The sequence below is a fragment of the Megalopta genalis genome, chromosome 7 (genome assembly GCF_051020955.1).
Source record: "Megalopta genalis isolate 19385.01 chromosome 7, iyMegGena1_principal, whole genome shotgun sequence".
Classification (NCBI taxonomy): domain Eukaryota; kingdom Metazoa; phylum Arthropoda; class Insecta; order Hymenoptera; family Halictidae; genus Megalopta; species Megalopta genalis.
This window is the reverse complement of record NC_135019.1, coordinates 13,601,841-13,627,515: the sequence shown is the minus strand read 5'-3', so window position 1 is coordinate 13,627,515 and position 25,675 is coordinate 13,601,841. Positions and strand designations below refer to the sequence as shown.

At 47.6% G+C, this 25,675-nt stretch overlaps 1 protein-coding gene across 1 annotated transcript in view; it reads right to left on the bottom strand.

The window, feature by feature from the left end:
- The window catches only part of kon (chondroitin sulfate proteoglycan 4-like protein), a 94,684-nt gene that overhangs the window by 17,130 nt on the left and 51,879 nt on the right, over positions 1-25,675 (bottom strand). Inside the window, exons 4-5 of the mRNA XM_033472714.2 lie at positions 20,284-20,515; positions 8,863-9,079 (exon numbers count right to left, since the gene is read on the bottom strand). Coding sequence (XP_033328605.2) covers positions 8,863-9,079; positions 20,284-20,515 — 449 coding nt within the window. The remainder of the gene's footprint in view (positions 1-8,862; positions 9,080-20,283; positions 20,516-25,675) is intronic.

The window sequence follows — 25,675 nt, the reverse complement described above, 5'->3', positions numbered from 1 at the left end:
CTTACTCCACGATTAGACGATTAGACAGCTGCGCGCGTTTTTCGTCAATGCGTAATATCCGCAGTCTGTTCGTGGCATGTTCCAATTTTTAGCAGTTCATTAAACAGAAACAAATTTGATACTATAAAAATTGTTTGGAACTACGGAATGGTGTAATTTGATTGGTGTCGCAGAGTCGCGTGCATTCGAGTGCAAAGGATTGAAAGTACATTTTTGTGACATCTCTTTGTGTAAACCTGCTGCAGATCGGTGGATCTGTAGCTGAGTCGAAATTAGTAACGAGAAGAGAGCCAAATAGAAGTGAAGAATGAACTCTGCAGTTTCGATTTCGGTCACACGTTCGCTGTTAAATCGGAATCCTGAAAAGTTACGCTTCAGCATCGAAGTGCTACGGGTCGGGAAAACTGAAATTGTTTTGATCCTCCCGCTCGCTCCACGTTTGAATAAAGTTTAGCGTGCTCGAATATTTCACGACACAAAGTCTTCAATCCTGATCGAAGATGTGTCACTGACGCATGACTGGCGTGGCGGCTAACGAGTTAAATTACTTCGATTTTGCTAGGCTTTCGAACGCGTGGCTTCCGTAATCGCAATCGAATTCTAATGTTGAAATATTGAAGTTTGAATTACTTCCGCGAAATAATTTCTCCGGGTAAAATTCGATGAACGAGGATGACTTCGAATCGGATCGAATCGAATCGAATAGAGTCGAATCCAATTCAATCGAATAGAATCGAATCGAATGGAATGGAATGGAATGGAATGGAACCGAATGGAATCGAACCGGACCCGAACCAGGCCGAGCGAGCCACGGTGTCGGGTATTAGGGAATAACGCTAAAACTCTGTAACAACGCCGCCGGGGGTATTCGCGATCGAGTTAGAATTTCGCAGTTGACTTCTTCGCCGGGTTGCGACTCCGTTCTGAATGGACCCGTTAAACCGTTAACGGAGCGTTAGCGGAATTCGGAGTTTCTTAACTGTTCGGCTCGAATTACCTGGCCGTTTGCATCTTTCGCCGCCGGGAAAGTTCAGCTGTTACGCGCGAAACGTGACGCCAAATTGATTTAGCCGCGTTAAACGCATCCCCCGACGGCTCGCGACGACGCTCGGTTACCTGTTTTATTATTAGTCCGCGTACAGGTCTCTATTTCACGTATTACTACTACCGGCACGAGGCCGGTCCACGTGCTCCGATCATATTTTCCTGCGATATTTTTCATGCGCTAGGCCAGTTTTTCTATTGCCAACACAGGCCCGGCCATTTTCAGGATAAAATATCGTTTCGGCGAAGCTCCGGCCGTGGATCGCGATAACAGGTTTCAACAGAGTTCGTTTCCACTATAAATTAATCAGCCGATTTCTTGCCGCTACGATAAACAAGTGCGGTGTTTACGGTTTTTCGTAACAACAACGCGGGTAACCAAATGTTGTTCGTGGGCCTGGATCACGCCGGTATCTATAACGCCGAATATGCGCTTTGTTCGGCACAGGTTTTTCCCGCGTGTCGGGATTTTTTATTACAAAAATTTACGGTGTATCGAAATACGTACACGTTGTTCCACCGGCACGAAACTTTCGAGTAATGCAATTACACGTTTTCAGTTTCGTCCGCCTTTTTCATCCATTCCCGACGCGTTGAAGCTCGCGCGTAATTATCGAGCGTACGATATTTAAATTGTGCGACTTTTTATTTAGTCGTTAATTAGCGTTTAATGATGTAGCCCGCTGTAAAGCGATCCAATGTTTCCGCTTACTCGCATACCCATTCAACATTTTCATTTCCCCACGTAATTCCCACCCTACTTCACACATTCTCTGCTCGTCGGCAGACGAGCTTTCGAATGCCGTCATCGAAGAATTGATCATCCCGAGCGCTCACCAACTTCTCTACGGTCTTCCTCGAGTCTTCATTGATTTCGAACCGCCAGTTTCGAAGACGTCCCTTCAATTTTGGGGAAAAAGAGGAAATTGCGAGAAGGTCGGTCCGAGTTTGGAAAATACGGAACTGGTTGAATGCGAAAGATGGTGAATTCTTTCCTGATGGCTTTCAGAAACTTCGGGTCTTTTGCGAAAAGTCTGCAGAAAAGAGAGCCAATTACGCGAAAGGTTTAAATAACGAATCAAAGGGAGATATTTAAGAATCGTCTTCCCTTTTGCTAATTTTCATAGAAAAGATCGTTAAGCCCGTCTCTTTCAATCTGGATAAATCAATTCAGAGCAGAAAAAGCTACGGTGATTTGTCCAATGAATGAACACTCCTGGTGTACGAATATTATCTGCGTTACATAAAAAATCAATGTTTACGATGCCCTTTTCGCATTAAAATTTATACGGTAGCTCTGTTATACATACTATAAATTTGTTTGCACAAAATAATAAATAAAAAATAAATAAATAAACGCGTGATATAATCCTATGCTAGACTTTTTCAAAAAAGTTACAGCTATCAAAAAATGCTACAACCGTGTATGGAGATGTATCAACTTGGTAATGAAAGTCGTTCGTTATTCAGGGGATCAAAGAAGGATCGTTATTAGACCGGGGATTTTATGCATTTATGACAAAAGCGAGTTGATCGTATACAAATACCCAAAAACGTTCAACCGACTAAGAATGTCAAGAATAAAACTAAATGTTTACTTAACTGCAATTTGCTGCAATCGAGCAAGAAAATGTTTATTTCGCGTGATAATCTGCAGTTTAATCATAACAAACGCAAGTTTTCATTCACCGGACAGGTGTGGTCCCCGTAAAATCGTCGCGAGCGTAAAATCCGGCGATAGTACGGTCGAAACGAAAATAACTCCATCGATCATTGTTTTCTAAAAGCGGAGGAAAGTTTGAAAACTCTGTCTGAATAATTACGAACGAATCCGTGGGAGCTATTGATTCCCGGGATTCCCGTTCAAACAGAACGAAATTCCCAGAATTGGAGAGAATTGGCCCCATTGTCGGGAAACTTCCGTGTCCGAACACTTTCGTCCACCGACTGACCGGGGATGACACAGAACGCCGCGATTTCCCTAGGAGTTCGAAAATCGTCGGCACCGGTCGCGATTCAAGCCGCGTAATAGCGGCCGATAATAGCAGTTTCAGGGTCGGCCCGTCAAAGGGACAAAGGCGACCCGGGAGGCGGCCAGCTTCCGGCATGAATCATACTGTAACGAGGGCCCGGAAAACCTCTATGGCTCCGGATTTCCGTGGAAGAAAAAGCCGGCGGTTACTCGCGGACCATGTAATTAGACGTAACGGCCGGGGCCCCGGGGCGCAAATGTGGCGAAAAACTGCTGCGAAAACATGCTCGGCCCGGATTAATGGTCGCCAAGCGTCGAACTTCCAGACGACTGCGGGGGTGGACCACGAAAACTGCTCTGCCCGGCCAGCTCTGATCGCGATTAACGTCTTGTTTACACGTCCGCGGCGCGGCATGCCCGACGAATGAAGGACGCCCGAGTCGAACCTCTATCGTTCATCTGAGCCAGCACACGCGTTACGAATACAACTAGATCTTCCCTAAAAAGAATCAGGTTACTGCATCCCTTCGATGGACGAACCGACATCTGAACTACCGGACTTGCACCTCCACGATTATTGGTATTATAGAAATATTTCCGTGGGGACATTCTGTGAGTAAACTACGCTATCGAAACAAACATTGAGTCTGAGTAAATGTAATTTTGTTATAAAGCAATCCAGTAGATCCAGTGTTAAATGGAATCCGATGCGACGAAGTATGTACTCTCGCACGGATTCGAACAGCCATGCTATAGTACCACGACGTCTTCTCTCGCGTAGATTTTCGCATAAAATACGCTGCAACTCGGTTTTACAAAAGGAACTGGAATTTTATAGAAAAGACGTTGACTCATCGTTTCAGTCGAAGACATACAAGTTCTATACGAGTTGCGACGTACCTTTGTTTGAAACCAGAACCAAGCTCGGAAGACTCGTAACGAAGCACACATTCGCGATAAAATGCAGACGATCTTGGTCGAAGAACATTGAAGTACATTGTCCATCGGAAAGTCAATTCCCGGATTGATTCTTATCGAAATCCAAGGACCGTTTCTTGCGGAAATCATTAAAACAAGATCACGATCGAGCGACCGGACCGCGAATGAATTTGTACAACGGGGAAGGTCCCTTCGTTTCGAAGGGGAAGCTGAAGAGAAAGCAGTTCGCGATAAAGGAGATTGCGGAGAAGGTCCCTGGATGGACAATTTCGAGGGTGCCGCGTCTCGAGCGGGCTGTTTGCCGTGGCCAAGGCCGTTGGATCCGAGTTCCCGAAGCGTGCATGGTCGTTCAACGATGTTCGAAGGCCGGCGGAGGCAACGGTAGTCAAGGTGAGGAGGATCGCATTGTTTCGACATTGGTCCGCGAGCACGCAACAGGTCCTCGCGGCGGCGTTTACCGTGTCTGAAACGAACCTCGAATTAAGAATCTGGGAGGGTGAGGCTTTTAATTTCCGAAGGACAAAGGCGGCGTAGCCGAACGGACGCGGCGAGCAAACTCTCGTTATCCTGAGCCCGGGAATGGAGTTGGTGCTCGTGGGTAACGGGCTTGCAGTTCGTCGCCCGGCCGATTATGAAAAGTCGTTCCCGCCCCCGCGATATTGCAGTTTCGAAAAGTACGCGTTGCCATAATTAACGCCGCGGTTAACGTTGAACTTTCGGTGTCGCGTCGTCGGGTCGGACTCCGCTCGATTCTGCGCCGATTTCTCGCCTGGCCAAGCCGCAATGATCCCAAAGCTGCTCAAGCCGACGCTCGATTTCCGCGAAACACCGGCCCTCGAACGAGATCTGTGCATGTACCGTTTGAACACGATTAATCGTAATTAATTATTATTGATAATCGATGCCGTTCCGCCGGCACAATTATCGCGCGCATTAATTGTTAATCCCAGCATTGTTCGCCGATTCATTGTCATTGTCCGAGACTATCCACCCTGTTCTCTCTCTCTCACTCGCTCTCTCTCGCACCTTCTCTCTCCTTTAGTCTCTCTCGATTTCCTGTTCTCTTTCGCTCTTGCGTTCGTATCGTTTCCGGAGCACCGTATCGTGGTCCAATTAGTTCTGATAATACGGGAATCGTCGTTGATTTTTTGCTCTTCGCCTTTCATACAGCCCCGAAAAGGCTAGCAATTAAAATTGGAACTGCTCGAGAACCGCCGCCAAAATGTGTATCGGCTCGAATCGGAAGCGAAGCCTTCGGAAGCATTACGGTTTTACACGAATTTATATTATATATCTATTCGCAGAAGACAGTCTTTTGACTTTTTAACAATCCGAAGCAACGTTAGTGTGCGACAAATGGTATTCGATTTTATTTTAAAATTGTCTCGTTGACAAGAAGAAATTCCAGCTTTTGTATGCAGCGACCCGATGGAAAAAGTGTTTCATAAATAATCGTTTGGACTTCGACGAAATTGATTTTTATTTAATGCTCATCACCGATTAAAATAGTTCTCGGGGTTGAGGTAGTTACTCAGGAATTATGAATGGTAGAGAAAAACTTCTGGATATATATTGTACCTATTGTTTAATATTTCATTAATTTTCGGAAGCCTCTTTCGCCTGCTAAATGCTGACGGCGGTTCGAGTTCCATATTACATATAAGTTTCATCAGAATCGGCTGAAGTTTGCTTGCACAAAAGCTTTGTTTCCGTGGGAATCGATTTCCGGAATTTATTCCACATTCCCGTAAAGGGTAATATCAATTTTCACGCATAATAAAGTTGTTGAACAAATAAATCAACATATGTTAATTGCAGAACAACGCACACATGTTCCTTCCGCGATTTAATAACGAAGAATTATGATAATGTAACCCCCGGCCGGGCCAATATTAAAATCGTACGAATCTACAGTGCTTTATGTAATTTTCTCTTGCATCATTAAAAATGCATTACATGTTAAAATGATATCAGACAAATATTCACCGGGAACGTATACATTTGTAGCGAATAAATCTAGCACGATTATGGATTCGAGAGTGCGCTGTGTTCGCCGGTTGTCGAAATGTTCGACGGTTCGATTCGATTTGCTGCAAACCCCTTTGTGCAAAACAACTGTCGCTTTTCGGATTTACCGTTACGAGCAACAACGATAGACCAAAATTGACGATACAAAACTAAATTTATATGTATATAAAGATATACATGTATAAAAGGAAATAGATAAAACAAGTAAAATGAATACATCAAACGAATTTAATGAATTGGTAAAATAGATGAAGATGATACTAGAACGAATGGACTGCACGTAATAAATGAAAGCCGAAGAGAATATTAATCGTCTGCACGGCAATTCGCGATCTCCCGCTAGGAACGCGCGATAAATACATAAATAATACATAGAATGCACAACTAAATGCAATCGTTGAAGAGAGAAACGAATGCTTAGAAATATGTGAATGGACGCTGATTCGCGAGTTTTCACTAGGATTAACAAATAAACAATCGACGAGATTTACGAGATAAGTGTAAAACAAAGCATAAAGTACAACTGTCAAAATTAGCGAAAAAGTTGGAGAAGTTCCAGAAAATGTTCGTCGGCAATTATCTTGCAATACATTAGCGAAAATCGGTGTACAGTTAATCATACTGAAACACACCATTCGCCTGATTAGAAAACTATTCTAATCGTGCATTGTGCTCGTTAGTTACGAACCGAACAAACTTTTACGACACGTTAATAACGTATGAAAGCGATTGGCTTGCATTACGTTGCACCAACAAGATTACGATCTGTGCTGCAATTGAGAAATTCATTCGGTAACGTCTCGCGAAAATTGTATCAATAATTTGAAGAGCTGTCGACGAAGAAATCGGAAATATTAATATAATAATTAACAGCAAAATAATAATAATAATAATAATTAGTAGCAAAATACGAGATCGGCTCGGTGCAAAATCAAGGCCGCCGTAAACACCGCCGCAGTTCCCAGCAATGAAAATCGGTTTGCGATTTGTCCGCGGCCATCCGGAGGATCGAAATTTATTATCAAGCTTGCTGGATCAATGCCTGAAAGCGCCCGGCCACGACTTTCAATATTTATTCAATACTCGGTTCAGCCGACACTTCGCGGTTCCGCTTCTCAACAGCATTAATTTCGCAAGCGTCGTTTTTTATCGGTGACAGGGAAGGGCCCGGGGGCAAGGAGGAAGGAGGAAGTAGGAAGCAGAGACGACGGGTGTGAGAACGCGACGCCGCGGTAGGTTTACCATTGTGATTCCCGGCCGACAATCGAACGACTTGCCCCGAAAGTCTTTGTTATTCTGAAAAGTGGGATCAAAGTGCTTCCGTCGAGGACGTAACGAGAGCTCGTTGTAACCATTAGCGAGCGTCTACCGTCGTAACGCGATTACGCTTGTTGTTTCGGACCTTCCCGCGCCGTTTTAACGACGGCCCCCGCGGGATTCCGCCGTTGGAAGCCGCGCTCAAGAGAAGCAACGTTCGTTAGCGGGGTTAAAGAACTGTTTGGAACCGGGCTCTTTGCAAATGCGAGCCGATAACCGAGGATCTCGGTTAAACCAGCCGGGATCCTGCCGGGATCCAACTTCGATCCTGCTCCGATCCTGCGGCCTTGTTTCGAACGCGATCCGGAAACGATGCGCGGAGCGCGAGCTTTAATCCCTCCTGCTCTCCTCGTTTTTCTATATTTCTAGCTGGCTAGTTGTTTCGATAAATTCTTGCGAGCGGTCGCAGGAACGCGCAGAGCTCGCGCAGAGCTCGCGCGGCTTTCATCGAATTCAATCCGCCACTCCCGCGCAGTCCCGCGACCCGCTCGATTCGCGTGCTCCGCGGCCGCGTCTCCCGTTAAATACAGTTTCATTAACAAGTATAACCGGTGCGCGGCCGGTCCCGGGGCCGGAGGCCAGAAACTTTAATTCCGCGCCGCAACAATTTCATTGAATTCATGTAGCGTATCGCGCCATGCCGGCAAGATCAAACAATGGCCGCGCATTAACCGGCCGGCGGACGATGTTGTAATAAATTTCAGCGGCGCCACGCTGCGCGGGATCGAGTGGCAATCAACGGGAAGCAATTCTGCTTCTGTTATCAGCGCGGCGAGGACCAATTAACTCGGTTAACCCTTTCCTTACCGAGGCTGGATATAGTCGCACGAACCCTACGGAGCGGAGTATAGCCGGGCTCCAAGGCTGGCTGTAGTCGCTCGTTAAAATCCTCCGGGAGTTTCCGCCGGCGAAATTTGATTATTTCGACGTGTGATTGACACTGGGTCGGCTGGGCGACATGGTAACGACGCTTTTGTCGGGAGTTATTGATTCGTTTGGTTATTAACCGGTGACTCTAGGTGGCCCGTAACGATTTTTCTAGTCGGTCCTCGTCGCGCGGAGTCAATTTTTCCATTCGCCGGCGCATTCGCGATTTTTGGGAATCTAAGAATTTTTAATAACACTGTCTAATGGAAGAAGGTCGTTAACAATCTCGTTAAAAGATTACGAGCAGGAAGGAACTTTGCCGGGATGCGAAAATAATAACCAAAGTTCTCGATCCATCTCAGAACATTTGTCAGCTTTCACCGATGGTCATCCTAGCGGTGACAATTTTTTGAAACATTACCAACGAAAGAACATGATCACAAATTTTGTCACCTTCAGCTAACTTGCAAAACTGTTCGAAAAAAATCGCGAACAGAAATAAACACCACAATGGTATAAAAAGAAATCGCCAAAGTTCCATTAGCATCGGACAACGTTCCAAAACGTTGAGAGCAATTTTAACAGAATTTTCGGCAACGGAGAGAAGATTGGTGGTGGTGGGATTGCTGGAGAGAGAGGGGAGGTGACTCGGGTGTATAATTGGGTCGGTAAAAGAGCGCCATAGGTGTACGTACCTCGATCCAGAACGGGGAATGGGCCTCGGGATCGCCGTGAACGCGCCGTCTTCGACGAAGCTGACTTCCGTGCTCCTGGTCGCGTCGAATTCCGGCGAGCAGCCCCACGTCACCGCCGTAACCTCCGACTGGCCCTTCCTCGACTTTGCGTACTGTATCACTCTGGCACCGTTGTAGATTATGTCCGCCATGCAGCCCCTCAAGTAGTCCGTGTGCCCTGCGAACAGCCGAGAATTCCGTGCCGTGTCACGAATATTTCTTGGGGCGGTTCAGAACCGTTGTTAACCCCGTCCCTTCGTGGAATTCGCGGTACTACCGATCCTCGAAGGATCCGACGTTTACAACCCTCTTAGCGACTCCATGCTCCTACCCATCCCACGAGACTGCAGGTGTACGCCTATAGTTTTCTGCGTTAGTCAAATTATTCCCCGTCCGCGATACACTCCTCTCCATAAAGTCATCCTCAGGAATTTCTGCGGAATGTTCGCCGAGTTTTCTTTGTCCCCGCGAGCATGTAAAGAAGTTCAGAACTACTTGCGGCTGAGTAGAATACCTTCGCAATCGTTTTTTCTTCAGTGTTATGTCATCATTATTTTGTTGCTCAATTGTCAACATCGGGTAGGGCTTGATTTCGTTTTAAATTGGAGATATTTTCATCGTTCGAGTCAATGCAAAATGTTTTTCGATCGGCTATTTAGTTTAGGCTAGAATGATCTTTTGTAAGCATCGGTGGACTGTCATAATAGTGAGAAAACACAGTGATTTTAGGAAAATCTTACGTTGAACTGATCGATTTCGATATTAGTTAGATACATATTCGAAAAGTACGCGGTCATTTTATTGAAAATACGTATTTCGGCAATGTTACGGTGATCCTACGGTGGGGCCCCTTAGATAGGACAAAATTAGTTCCACGAATCTAGAAAATCCTCGATCTACATATGTATACAGACGTAACTATCAGCGAAACGAAATCGAACAGTAATTCGAAACTATCGACAATATCCAACCGAAACATCTCCGCTTTGAGAAATATTGGAATCTCTGCAGATATTTTCAAGGTTCTCTTGAATTCTCCTTGCAGCCATGCTTTGGAATTACATTCGTCCGTTACACAACTGGAAAAAGGTTCGAGAAAGTATTCGAGGAATCCCTTTAACTTGACGCGTTATCAGGCGTCTTTTCGCAGGAAAATCAAACGCGAGGTTCCCGGATGCTTTCGGACCAGCGATCAAGAAAGATCGAGCGCGGATTGCGAGGAAGCCGGAGGTTGTACGTGTCGCGCGAGAAAATCGCGGATGGGGCGTTGAAAATTCTCGGAGCTATTTGCATTGGGCAATTTTTCAATCGAAGATATTACTCCCCGGGTGTCCTCGATGCGATTTTATTGGAAAGTTCGTTCGCGGATCGACTGGCCCGTAACGGCCAGCGGCGAGATCGATCTGGGAGGAGGAGGAGGAGGAGGAGGAGGAGGAGGAGGAGGAAGCTTCACGGGATAATCGTTGATCCGCGAACAATACCATAAACGGTTTTATTCGAGCCGTTATCCGCGATGCTTCTCGGGAGTCGCAATTTCCTTCGAGTGAAGTTCTCGCGCGAGCAAATAACGAACCGGCGGATATTAAACCCCGATGACCGGACGATTCTTAGCCCTCCGAGGGTTGCGAGAACGCTTTGGCACGGGTTTTCCTCCGGGTGTCGTTTGCCGACGGGGGGACCTCGCCGGAGCCCCGGCCCCCGTAATGAAAGCGTCAGTCGCAAACCGCATTTGATGAGGTTGATGGCCAGATAATCTCAGTTTCGGGGCTGGCAACGAGCAAAGTAGGCTATCGAATCTCCCGGTGCCGTGATTTGCGAGACGCCTGCCTGCACCCGGCCTCGCCGCGTCGCGTCGCGCCCGAGTTCATTTATCTGATTGGATCCGGCGTAGTTAGCGGGTTGCCTCGTGGCAATGATATGCCGCCAACTTAAATTCCTTATTATTATTCCTATCCCTCGCTCCGAACTCCGTGGAAACTCGGTGAACCGGCAGCCCTCGAAAATCTTCAATCTGAAATTCCACCGACTCCCACTTCACCCAATTAACAACCGCGCTTGCCGCCGCGCCGCGCCGGGAGCCTTCTACCCGTGTAACCCTGTGTCAATCGCGTTTTCTTTCTGCATATACTTTTCGCTTAGCCTTGGCTGGGGATTAATCAGCCCGCGACGCCCTCCTCCCACCGTTTCGACACACTACTGTGCGGCTGGAACTCGGTGAAACTCTATTCAACTCTGCAATTTCTGCTCCCTCGATTCCTGAAGTCGCTGTTCAACCAAGGCCAACCGTACTTCCGACTTTCTTTGGACTCGGATATAATACCTTTGGTAATGTAAAGGCGAAGAAAGCGTAACAATTCTGATGCCCAACTTTCGTCGCGTCCTACCTGAAATTGCTCTGCCGTGAATCGGTAAAGAGACTCCGGCTGAAGGTGTGTCAGAGAGAGAGAGAGAGAGAGAGAGAGAGAGAGAGAGAGAGAGAGAGAGAGAGAGAGAGAGAGAGAGAGAGAGAGAGAGAGGGAGGGAGCCATGGCATGATCAAAAATGGAATCTCAGGGCAGAATCCCGTAACAAACTGTTATCTAATCCGAGACAGTTCCGTGGAAGAGGCCGCCGTGGATTCGTCTGTGGCGGACTCTACGCCGGCATATTACGTTTCCGTCGAACAGACAGGTGTGGGCGGTGAGCCTGTGGGTGGCAAAAGGGAGAGAACGAGAACGAGAGAAGGAGGGGAAGAGAGAGAAAGAGAGAGAGAGAGAGAGAGAGAGAGAGAGAGACGGATGGTAAGACGCGTCGACGTATCAACTCCGGCAGACGTTTCGTTTCCTCGTTGTAAAGGGAATTCCATGCACTGCTGCTGCTCCGACGGGCTTGATCGTATTTCTATGACGGATCAGTGGCTGTCGCGGGGCCGTACGGAGCCGGGCCATGGAAGACGAGCCACTGCCGCACCTGTGGCAAGGTAACGCGAGCCGCATAAGGGAAAATCGAGGCGTGTTTACGTAGACGGCGTGGATCGTGAGGACGGTTTTCCGGCGCGGCGGTGCCGCAATAAACCGGGCCCGTTTCACAGTGCGGTGAATCGCTCATCCCGCAAACCCCGCCACAGCTACCGTTCTACGTGATCCGGCCGCGCGCGCCACGATTACATTAATTGGAGAAGTTTCGAGCATGGTTTTTCCTAAGCGACCGAAGATACTGCGGATAACCGCTAAACGGACCAAACCGCGCGCCGAACGTCCCAGCGCCCGACAACTCTATGCTCGTATCCCCGGGGATTTTAAGGACCCGACGCCGCGCCGGAACCCTGTGCCCGCTGTGCGAATCACACCGACCGGAAACCGTTCCGAGGATAGCTACATGCCAAACAAATGACGGTTTGTTCTCCCACGCGCCCGTCATTAGTCCGCCCTTTAATCCTGCGGAACCGACCGATACGCCGCACCTAATCGCCGATCGAACATGTCGCTTTTTCGAGAAGACTCCACGCTTTTCTGTCCTCAATTAATGCGATCATTGTGTCGCGCATTGTCCGCGATTCACAGTTGCGGTCGGTATTGTATTATACTATCGTCGTATTCGATTCACAGTTACGCTCGTTATTGTATTATACGTCGCATTCGATTCAGAGTGGTTGTCTGCATCGAATAACGATCGGTTAAAGCATGTGCGAGAGATGGAATCGAATAGCGATGACAGATAATATTAGGATGCCTCGGAAGTTGTTTTCGGATAACGCGCGACTGACGTTGCCGGGCAGTAGTGCGATCTCTAGATGTCAGATTTTCTTCTGCATCAGCAAACTCGCGCCGAGTTAAACCATCGAATAAACTAGACTCACGTACTACTTCATCACGTCGATTCGTTCGAGGCTAAATACGGCGTTTCAAGTTCTACGTTGGGATTAACAACCGAGACAGATGCGCTACTTTCATTCGGAAACTGCGTGGACGAATACGTGGCTCCGTAACGCAGGTTCGAACAACGAACTATTGAAAATATTCGCATGTTTTCCGCTTGCTGACCACGTAATAACGCGAACAAGCGTTCCCTGTACGGTAAACATGCTTCTGGAAGACTTTCGTTTTAATTAATATTTCCAGACTGTTATAAATCTCTTGCCGCGAATGCACGGAACACAATATCGTCGTGTATCGCGAGCGAAGCGCAGAACAGAATAACGCGAATAATAACGCGTTTATTAACCGGGCATTATCCGGGAGAAGCACGGCGAGATCAATGGCGGGGAACAGAACTCGCAAGTTTATTTCTACGGACTATCTTGTTCTTTGTTACGACCGTGGTCGAACCGAAAACCGGAAAAATTGCGATCCCGCGGTACGGAGCCCCACAGTGATTTCGTTAATATAATGAAACTGCACGGTGCTGTATCCGCGGATTGGACGGCCGGATATCACGTCGATAACACGTGAAAGCGTGCAGACGCGCGACAGATATTTCGCCTGTAATATCGCGATTTTTCGTCGCTGCGACGGCAGTAATATCGGAAACGTTCGACGAGAACTATTCCAGATATTCGCGACCGTGAAACGGAGTCATAAAATAAATAATTCCCCGTGTCGCCGCTTTCAAGACCGTTTCGATTTATTTGGACGTTACCGTGATCGAATGTTCCGCGATAGAACATTGACACCGACGTCTCCGGCCGCCTGTGTGCGCGCGTGTATATACTTTTATTGATTTCGGGGCCGGCTCTCGACGTTTGTGTGCCTACTACCAGGGACAACGGACTCTCTCTCCCTCCCCTTCTATTTCTGTTTCTCTCTTTCACCCTTTGTTTTTCTCTCTTTCTCTCGCTCGCTTTGTTTCTCGCTCTCTATGTTTCCCGCGTAGTCGTGGAAACGTCATTCGATAAAGGAAACTTATGCCGGGGATTTCAAAGACAAGTACTTTTCCAGCCACACGCGCACACGCGCTACATCATAATTCCTCGCCGTCCCTAGCGGAACGCGTACGTTGAAACGCGCATAAAGTATTAGGACAGCAGCTATTCCATCATCCGCGTTCACGTTCGCGTGCGTAATGCCGTGCCGTTTCTTGTCGGGGAACGCAAGCAAGTCACAGCGAATTCGAGTTGACGCGAGGCAACCGTTTCTCCGCGCTACCTCGCACGGAAACGGGTTCGGGAGAGACCGCGCGCCACCGTGCTAAGTGGATTTTACGTTTTCGGTCACCCAGAGGCCACTTTTCGGTCCTTTCTCCGCGGAAACGCGCGAACGTTCTCGCGTCTCGATGCTGCGCTAATACCTCGTAACGGATCCGTTGCGTTCGCAACGCTGATCGTTCCATCGCTAGTTGTACCTCCCTAGTGTTAACCCCTTGACGCACCATTTTTTTCATAGTTACTGCGATCAGAAATTTTTCCACCGCAATAATTTCTTAGAAGGGAAAGGGAATTGCTGTTTATCCTGTGCCTAAATTTACCTGAATGCTTAAATTTTTATGTTATTAGAATTTTATTTCAATTTTAAAGAACAAATATCGAGTTGTAAACAATTAAAGAAATTTATTTTTCGAGATAATTAAAAATAATAGGTGTGTGGCTCCGGGCCACTTTTGCTCCGAAATTTTTCTAAAAGCTGTTACTAGACATTTTCATCGCGAGTCGGACTTGTCGAAAGTACGGCAAGGGGTCAATGAAACGAACTCCATGGAATGTGGAACGAACTTTCCCAACAACCTAATCAAGTTCATATTACATTGTTCCAATACAAACAGCATAATCATTCTGATATTATAAGATCTATGAATCTTCTTTAGAATTTGGTACAGAGAAGACAGCGTTTATGTGATAATGAACAATTACCGTCGTCCCTTCAACTTGTTATGAGCAAAATCTGCTCGACTCGGTGCAGTTATACGAAAATGAATGCCCGAATCGCAAGAAAAACGTTGCCGGATCCGCGGATGACAGCGACGGCAGTCGATTGTCCTGTCCCGTTCGCGGATAAGGAAATGATCGACCGGTGGATGCAAAGTTGAAGGCCCGTCGATCGGACGATGGACGATTCGGCGGATATCCGCGTCAAGCCTTGGAACGAGGCTGATCGAAACGGGAAAACAATGTCGGATCACTCGACGAGAAATATTTCATCGGAATGCCCTCGAGTGGAATCGGTGTACGCTGGGGGCTTCTAGAAAAATTCATGTTTTCGCAACAGCGTAGCGCGTGGATTGCAGATAGGAGCAGTGAGGGCACGCGTTACGCGATCTCGGCGCAACAAGAGGATCGAATATTCGTTTAGTTTTTGTTACGACGAAACACCCACTTTATTGACCGGATTTTCTCGCCCGTACAATGGGAACGAGGGTGGACCGCGGGAGGGCTCGATGTCGGCGCGATGTTTCGCTTTATTATTCCGTGTGCTGGTGCAATCGAATCTGCAGAAATTCAAGTATTTTCGATTCCCCTGATCGCTGTGCACTCTAACGAGTCCTGCGACAATTTTACAAAAGCCGAGAAACCTGAGAGAAAGAGAGAGGGAGAGAAAGAGAGGGCAGTTGAAAATGCCGGGTAAAAATACGAGGTGAATCACGGGGAGACGGTGATCCGGGTGCCCAGCAAATATTTATAAAAAGAAACGCCCGGCTCTGGAAAAAGAGTCGCCGGGTTTTCTGATAAATAGAAACTCTTCGCCTCGCCGGCAAAAATTGTTGACTCGCAAATTAGCGCGGGCGGCACTGTGCTCGACGCGATTATTTGATCCGCCGACGCGACCCGACGCGACGCGCCGCGACGCGAAACGAAGCGACGCTACGCGACGGAAGCCCGTGGAATTAGTTATGCGATAAAAAGTTGTTTGCCGATCGTTAGCCGGCGGAATGACTTGCGAGCAACGTCTATCGATTGACTACACCTGGTGCGGCGGCAACCTTCGACGTTTGGCTCATCCAAGTATTATTTAGTGCGTGTCAGAGGAGATATTTGGTCCATCCATCACCGGGCCGGGACCACCGGTGCCGGTCATCGAGCTAGATTATCGCGGGGTATATACACTGATACAGGTCCGCAATGTTCCTGGCCGGTCTGCCGTTCCTAAACCCAATTTCTAGCAATCGACAGTTCAATTATCGATCTCCTTCGTTCGCCGGCTCGATACGTACGAACGTTTACGAGCTGTCGGATACTTGCCGCCGAGATCGAGGCCGGATATCACCGATCGTTCGCGGCAGCATGCTGCTTCTATATAAGGAAGCCAAACTTCGCCGACTTGAATAATTCCGCGGCGTTTTCTTCGCTTTAGTTTACGCTCTTCATTACAACGCGCCTCGGCCGGGGCTACATAATGAAACGTTTCAAAGTTTTGAAAAAAGGAAAGAAACAGGAAGGAGGCGAGAGAGAGAGATGAAATTTGTGGGAAGCTTCACCGACGGCCCACTTTGCATGGAATTAATAACGAATGCGATCCGTTAGCAGATTAAACTATTTGTTCGGCTTCGGAATTATCCGAGTTCGGCCGGGCCAATGCGAATTTTCAGTCTCTTTCGATTTCTTCCTTTGAGATCCACTCTCTGGGACTTGGAAGAGTTCCCGGTTGCGCCCTTTGCGGCTGGCCACTCCGAAATCCTCTCGCTACCCTTTTCAAGCGTTCTTAGTCCTTCGCAGATCTTTCGGTGCTATTGGAGAATTTCTAAGGAACGATGGAGATCTCCCAGGCCCTCTCAGCAGCCTCCTCCGGTGTCTCCAGAGACTGTTACGAGTCCTTCGAGGGTCTTCCTGGTGTCTGGGGATCTCGGAGAACCTACTTTGGTTCCTCAGGAATCTCTGGAGACCTTCTTTGAGTGACTTTCTTGATCCTCGTACCGCGTCGCCGTCGTTGCCAATCGAGGGTACCGATCAAGAAGACTCGCGAGACCCGAGACAAAGCGATCGAGGTATCTACTACACTATGATAACACCAATCTACTAATCCTGTTGGGGAGGAGATACATTATCATTTCACATCTGTATATTGCTATTTAAGTGGACAATTTGTATTCTATTGACCTTTTTTGTGACTTGAAAGAAGGGGATAGTTTACACTAGTCCAACTCGATTTTAATCGGTAAGGAATGCAGGGTGAACTATCCAATGATTTTACACTCTGCTGCAAAATTTTGGTGGCATATTCTACCTTTTTCATTGAACACGCTGCAATTATTTTAATGATGGCTCCGTGAGCAGTTGCAGATATCCTTTGACATAACCTTGATATAAACTTGAAATAATCTTGACACACCTCACAGCCCTTGCGCGATTGCTACCATATTATTACTTACTGTAACAAAGGGTACGACACCGTTTATATATTTCGGTTCCGAAAAATTAGTAAATATTCTTCAGACGTTCTAAAGTAAAGGTGAACAGCGTATTTCTTAAAAATATCACTTTTACGGAGTAAAAAAAAATCCGGGAAGTTCAGGCTTCGTAACTTGTTCAATACTTCGAACGTGGCTCGAGTCCGTCCCGACCTTCTGTCAAAGCCTCGTGCTGCGGATTCTCTCTCTCCCGCACCATCACCTCTCATTGGCCAATGTTTTTCGTTAATAACTCGTAAACAAAGCCGCAGATTGCATTTTCCCAAAGGAAAAAGTTACTTCAAATGACCTCACCTACCCCTCATTTTCGGCTGTTAAAATAATTGTGGAACACACCCTGTATAAAGTTATTTTTATTATTTCCTCGTTAGAAGGGAACAACGATTGTTTCAAGCAAACTTTGATTCGGACAAAATCAGACAAAATTTGATACGGATAAGAGACGAAGACCAACGAATAAAATTGTATTCGACATACTATTGCATAAACATCCAATCGAATACAAATTTACCTAGACAAAAATTCTTTCCGAAAGGATTATTTGAACAAGTACGTAGATAATTTACGACGAGTAATCGAATAAAATAATCGACTGAAAAGAATTCCTTCGAATAATTAATTAAATAAACAAATTCGAATGATACCCGACTCTGGGTTCAAGCAACCGATTTCACAAGTCCAGCGACCGGACGTGCGATTAGGATGACTTTACGAGAAGCATAGTCCTCGTTACGGGGGCGGCCAGCAATAATTTTCTGCGTGTACGGTCGTCGGAAGAAAAAGCGAGAAAACTCATCGGAAATGTGAGCGAGGTGACGCGAACCAAATTGAATAGCATCGGTACAAACAGTGGGGCGCCGGTTACGCCCCGTTCCCCGGCCCGGCGTTATCCCTTTCGAGCATCTCACGCGACCTCGCTCGGCTCGGCTCGGCTCGGCGCGGCGACCAGCTCGAAATTCAATTTACATATTCATGACAATTCATTTGTACCCCATGGTACGACATAGGGCTGCCTCCCCCGCCTCTCGAGAACCTCTTATTAATTCCTGTCACCCCGGCAGCCCCGCTAAATTCCCATGGCTGCGGAATAAAGAACGGGAAAAGAGGCGGACGATCTGTCCGGCGACCCCAGCCGGATACCGAGGAATTCATTTTTGATATAGAAACTCGCGTACGCGGCCCATTTGCCGAGGGTAACCTCGTCGGAGGAAGAAAGCTATTTTCAACGGTGTTCGCTCGCTTCCGCGGCAAATTGTTTGCTTTCCTAATGATCTTTCGCTGACGCGCCCCCTTGAATCGTCTTTTGTGCTAGTTTCCTACGAAAATGATGCATTACATTTTTCTTGAGCGTTACGGTTCGAAAAGCACATGGTTTTTGTTGAAAAAGAAACTTTAGCCTCGGACAAAAATTAATCTATAGTTTACTTTGGACTGAGATTCGAAAATATCTGATTACGTTTCCGCCGGTTCCGTCAGCGCGCATCGACGGTGATATAAACTGTATGTCAAAGATACCGCGATACACCATCGCCGGTGTCGTTAGAACACACCGCGCTCTGACTGTTAGCGACCCCAGTACCGCGTATACAATGTAAGACGCGATGAATGATCGTCTATGATTGGTGGAGAAGACACCAAAAAGGGTATATAAGCAGGCGATTTTCAGTTGCCGGTCTCTCATGACTATGTCATCATTTACGGGTACCCACTTCAAGTTGTTGACAACATTCACCTTGATTGCCCGGTAAGCCGGTAACTTCTGGCAGGCACGGGCCTCCCCACCTCAAAAAAAAAAGAAGTTGCCGGTCTCTCAGTTGAATTTGGTCGCTCAGTCATTTCGTACACATACCTTCTCACAAATAAAAGTAAAATAAAGCTTTTTAAGAAAAAGAATTAATATCATATTCATTTGAGAAATAATCCAAGCCATAATCCCAATAGTTTTCTAGCGAGTCTGCTTTTAGGCTGTATTCTGTAATAGGTCGATACTGTTTAATTTTATAATTGCCATCCTAAGAATAAATAGAAAGTTGAACGTTCTTTAAATTGTTTCATGTCGAGATCGATCGCGGTGAGCCGCGACTGGTCTGCGAATGTTATGCATTTATGCGAAAAACGTGTAGCTGAAATATAAAATTGTGAAGACGTACGAAGAATTGAATAATATTTGTACTATATTTTCGGCTTGGGGAAATGAGTAAAAGAAGCAATTTATTTCTATTCGGTATCTGTTTTATAAAATCGTCTTGTATAATTTCTATTTTCCATAAAGATCTACCAAAATCGTCCTGGTTTCAACCCCTCAACGACGGGATTCGTATACATTTTGTATACGTTAATGCAACGTTATAATCTTAATAACATTAATTTTACAATATTAACGTAACATTATTAGATATACAAATGCGTCGGCAAACAATTACAGGGTTGCCCTCGTTCCAACCCCTAAACAATGTTATAATCTTAATAACATTAACATTATGACATTATACAACATTTACGTAACATTACTAAATATACAAATGCGTCGGTAAAAACAGTTACAGGGTATTATTTATTATTAAATGGTATAGATTGCGGTACGTTATTTGGCCGCGGTTAGATGTATTTGTACGACCGCGGCGATGAGGGGTTAACGAATGATGCGGGAGCTGCGATGCAAAAAAGTGCCCCTTTTGGAAGCACGATTGTTGCGGATCAAGCGCGAAGGATACAGTGTACGAGAATTGATTAGCAAGGAGATTGGAGGGTTCGTGCCTCGGAAAAAAAATGCTCGGCGAGTCTGTTTCGACGAGGTCGAAGGAATCTGCGGGACGTTTCTTAACACCCCGTTCACGAGGCCGGCGAAGTGTCGCGAATCAAAGCACGGTGCCGAAGAAAAACGGCCGCCGAAGCGTGAAGCGTCGACGCACGTGGTTTTTGTTAGGCAGCTAGCTGCGGTCACGTGGCGGGACGATTTATTCGGGTGAGTCAGTGCCGTCAGTGAGAGAGGCTGGTAGCGGGCAACGAGAGGAACAGAGAGTGCGGGAGAGAGAGAGAGGGAGAGAGGGGGGGGACTCAACTTACCTAGAAATAGCTCGTTGAAGTCACCCTGTCCCCCGATGAAGACGCCGTAGTGTATGTTTAGCTCGAAGAACCGTCCCGGCAGCAATGACTTGGTCGTGTGTATCACGTCGATCCTCAGCGTGATGTTCGCCTCTCTCCTGGTCAGATTGACCTCGTGCCAGCTGAGGTCGTTCAGCGTGAGGCCCGGGGTGCTGGCCATCTCGCTCTCGCCGGCGCCCAGATTAATGTGGACCTGCGGACAGACGACAGAACGAGAAGTCGAAGGGAAGAGTGACAAAAAGCGGAAAACGAGAGCCGGGGAAGCGAACGAGAAGCGGTAGGAACCCCGGCTCTTTAAATCATCCGAGCGGAGGCAAATAGTTCCAGCGGGCTTTGAAGGCGGCGATAATACTTTTCGAATCGCGGCTACCGGCGGCGCTACCCTCCCGAAACCATCTCTTTTTCGAGAAGTAATTATTCTTTGGACCGACGGGACGGCCAGAGACAGCGGTTTCAATGGAGAGATATTTTCCGCGCGGTCGGTGTGAAATTCCGAGTGCATCCTTATCGGCTGGCGTTGGACCGTTACCATGGAAAGATTTGGGCTTTGCGGCTCGTTCGTACGATATTTTCTGCATTTTTCAGCGAGCCCGAAGAGAGCCGGTGAGAGATAGAGACAGAGGGACCGGGACACTCGACGATCCAACGCCACGGTTTCTAACCCGGCCGAGGAGAAGGCACCCGGATACGTCGAATATCGATCTCTCTCTTTCGCTCTCTGTCATCGATTGCTCGTTTATCAGTCGCTTAGTCAGCCGGCTGGAGAAGGTAATCGGATTCCCGAAAAGTTTTCCGGGTCACCGTGAACCAAAAAGTCGAATCCCCCAAAAGATATCTAGGCCGGTCGTTGTCTAATCCCTAGCCTTATTTGAGCAAGAGTTCGGCCGAAGTAGACCTAAGTGAATTAGACGGAGAATTAGCATCCGTTTAAGCGGCGTTCCGCCGTTTTAGCGGGCGATTCTGTCCGAGAGGAGCAGCGGGAAAGAAAGCGGCGGCCGGGGTCACGGTAATCCCGGACCGCCGTTAAAATGAAACAGTTGTCACAGGGAAAAGTAGCCGGTGCATTTTATTAATCCGCGGAGTCTTTCGCAACGCGACGGGTCGCTGGAAACGGCCCGAGGATTATACGGCCGTGGTTTTTTATTCCCTTTGGCGGTGGCTCGTCTTGGACCGTCTCTCTCTCTCTCTCTCTCTCTCTCTCTCTCTCTCTCTCTCTTTCACTCGCTCTCTCTCTTCCCCTCTCGACGTTATAAGGCCGTTAGGGCGGGCTACAAGTAATGCATTATCGAGTTAACGTAGGTGTTATAGTGCGCGCGACACGCTCCACCGAGGCGAGCCTCGACCTGCTGATAAAGAGTCTTTAATCGCGACCTAAATCGAGCCTCGCCGGAGACTTATAGCACGATGTCTTCGTGTAGTTTGCCTTCGTCCACGACCCGACCCCGCTTGATCTCGTATAGACACGATCGAGCCACGTCGACGACGTTGTCGACGACCAAGGTGGTCGTATCTTAATGAAAAGTCGATCGTTCGCGGGGACGGGTTGAAATTACGGTGGCCGCGATTGGCGCCGAGTACGACGACGACGATCGCTCTCCCTCTCTCTTTCTTTCTCTCTGTGTGATCGTGTTTTCCTGTGTCCATCTCTCTCTCTCTCTGTCTGTCTGTCTGTCTGTCTCTCTCTCTCTCTCTCTCTCTCTCTCTCTCTCTCTCTCTGTGTGTGTGTGTGTGTGTGTGTGTGTGTGTGTGTGTGTGTGTGTGTCGGAGGTTTGGGTCCGTACCACCCCCGCACGCCGCGCGCGATCGATCCGCTCCTGTAATAAAGGCGCGAGCTTTTGCCAGTCGCAAGTTCAGCCGGTAGCTAGTAGCGCGATGTCCGATGACTATGCAGAAGCCCATTAATATGTATAAGCGCGAGAGACACGACACTTCGCCGAGTGTAAACGCGAATCTATACGTTCCGAAGGTCGAGAGAAAGAGAAGAGAGGGGTCAGGTGGGGAACGGGGGCGGGTCGCGCGTCCCGGTGCATTATCGATGCACCGGTGATTGGAAAGCGAGCAATGATCGAATATTCGACTGGTTCGGTTACACCGGCGAAAAACGCGCGGCGACGACCTCGCATTTTTTCAGCCCCGGCGCGGAGCGGCGCGGCCAGAGACGGATACGGAAACGGCGTGTTTCACGCTGACACCGCGTCGCCGAGGATTTTTTGACGATAAAGCGGCACCGTGTAATGGCCAGCCGAATGAAACGAGCTTTGGTCACGCCCACGCCGCGAAAGAAGGCAAAACAAACATATATAATATTTCATTCCGCGGCTGACCGATGCTCGAACCGACGCCGATCCGCGTCAACAGCAGCTTTCCGCTGGCGGTGGATCTCGTTAAACGAGCACTTGCCGTTCTCCGTCGTTATAAGTAGATCGTGCATCTTTACGCGAACGATACATTCTGTGCATCGATCGCAAGAGAGTTCTACCGTTATCCCGGAATTTTATCAGCCACTTTTACTCGGTGAATCTTCTCAGATCTCCTACCAGCGACTCGAACGTTTCCATTTGGGAAGTTAGCAAAGTTAAGCTTCGGATAAAATATAAAACGATGCAACGTCGGAGCTGATTGCTCTTATGTTAATAGAATTTGGTGGAAGAATGCCTTGAGTACAGGTTTTGCGAAACGAGAGTTGTTAATTCTTGTTAATTTAAAAGAATTAATGATCTTAATTTAAAAGAATTAAAGTTTTTTTAACAATCGCGCCACTCTGATAGAAACGACCCCAGACCGTGTTCACCGTAAAGGACTTTCTATTCGCTATAAGAGATTTCTTTTCTCTTTTTTATATATTTAGACAACGATTAATGAAAATGAGAATTTGAGTCGCGCGTGGAGAATGGGGGAATAACGAACAAATGTAAATCAAGTTAAATTTTTTCGCCATAAAATTAAGTACTGTTATAGTGTAATTAAAACGAACGTGCCCGGTTTTTGCGTGATCTTCGCAAAATCTTTGCGTGATCAATCTGTTGCAACAGTCCCAGAATGGAGCTGGACAAAACTGCAGAAAAACGCGAGGTCGGCTCGGCCTTTGCGAGAGACTGACGACGCTCCGTTGCACTTTTTGCCGTGGCGGCGTTTATCCGGTTCTCATCCTCTTTAACGATCGTCTTAACAAATTTAATTAAGCTCCGACACCGGCACCACTTGCCGCCGCCTCTGTCCCGATCCGAATCTTCGTGGACTTCGCCCATCGCGAAATTAGATTCGGGCGGTTTTCACACCGGATTCGCGCCGGCCGACCGGGAAACGGCACTTTCTTCCCGCCGCACCGCGACCTGCGCCCCCTCTAATGCACTTAGACCAGACGGTATTCGAGCGTTGCATCAGGGCACCGGATTACGAGAGTTACCGTCTCGGGGTTCAAACGAAAAGGAGCTCGGAAGTTCCGCGCCGAACCAGCACCCACGCGAACGAATTATCAAGCGATGCCGCCACTCTCGCCGAGTTCCGAGAGATTACGACCGAATTTCTATCAGGTGTACAAATCCCGTCGATGCCTCTTCCCCAGGAGTTCGACATCCCCTTACCGAACAATGAAACGCATTCCCGTCCTCGAAATAACCCCGGTCCCCGGTCGTTCGAACCTAGAAGAACGCGGACCGTTCTCGATCGATTCTTAGCGAAAATGCTAGGAATTAGCGAACTTCGCGAACTGTCCTTCCGTCTACCAAAACTTTCGAAACCGACAACTTTAAAACCTTTGTTTCATCGTCAATCTCGCGCCGACTTTCGACAAGTCGATAATTTCTGACAACCGCCCCGCATTTCGAAGGAAATCGAATTAATCCGCGCGCGCGTTTTTATTTGGCGCCTCTGTCTCCTCCCGCCCGCTCGCCGTGCCGATGAAATCTCTGTTCCAATCTTTTTTCTCCTTTTTCGTCGACATTGCATAAAGAGTCGAATTTAATAAAACACTCGACCGAGTTAAATATTAATATCGACGCGACGAGCGACGCATCAGGGAGATACTGAAATTTCCAGCAGCCGGCGCGCCGGATCGCTCGCGATACCAACTGCTCGCTTTGCTTTTAATAATTCACTACACCCAGGACGATGTCAGATCTTCTCGTAAAGCGTCGCGTCACGCTTAACATTCCCATAGAGGAAGTGCTTCGAGCCTTTTTAAATCAACTCGAACGAATCCGAGCCCGCATACATAATGGCGCACTTTTTGTTGTACGCAGGTCGATCGGAAACGAGCGGCGACCGTTCGCGATCCGTGGAACACTCTCGCGCGATTAACTTGTAAAACATCATCTGTCTAGCGGGCCGGAACGAAGACTTAGTTTAGCGTGATTGGCGTTCTTTCCGAACCGCGCACCTTCCGGCTCCGACGGTATCGATTCACGTTCGAACGGGTCGATTAACTCCAGCCAATCCGGCCCGATGAAATATCGAGATCTCGGCTGCACCAAGTTTCCGCGTCGCGTCGCGTCGCGTCGCTGCAGCGGAACACAATTTTTTCGAGCGGCTCGAAAAATTGCAGGGAAAAAATCATCTGCGCGAGCGAGCTACATACATAGTTCGTTCGTTCGTTCTCGTTGGGTCAGGCCGGGTCGCGACGAGTCGTTTCGGCGGCTCCGCGGGCTCGTTCGGAAATTATTGCAATTAAACCGGCAACTTTTTCCACTCGCGATCGCGGACGGGAAAGGGGACACGGTTTCGCCGTCGATGGAGCTTGCACCGTAAATGATGCCGCCGCTTAACTCGATTTACTAACGCCGCGAGTGCCGAGAATTGAATGTTAGTCGCTGTAAATGCCATGGAAAAATTGCGATGGGTTACTACGTGGAAATATTGCATGGCTAACGGGAATTTGCAAAAATTAATGCTTCTATGGTTGCGTGCGAACGAAGACTCGAGGTTCAGAATTGAACGGATAAGGGATTCGTTGGTCCTACGTCGGCTCTATAATCTACTCTATTTTTTCTGTTTGCTAAAGCAGCTGCAACGAGTGCGAGCACTATTTTAGGGTTCAAGTTCTATGTTATTGTTATTGTTTCGGCAGGGTGTTTACTTAGGTCCGTGACTACGCGGGCGTCTTTTACGGCGTCCTGTACGCCACAATCGATAATCGCGCGTGACAAATGACGAAGAAAACCCGGCGTACGAAACGCTGCCGCGATAAATGGGCCGTTTCATTACTAAGTCATACATTTTGGAACGTAGCCAAATTCTACTATTAATTAGAATTCTGTTGCGGTAACTTACCAATAACCGCTAAACGTAATGTAGATCTCCATTTTCGCTGGGTGGATCAATTCTACTTTTTTCTTAGACACCCATTTTATTCTAC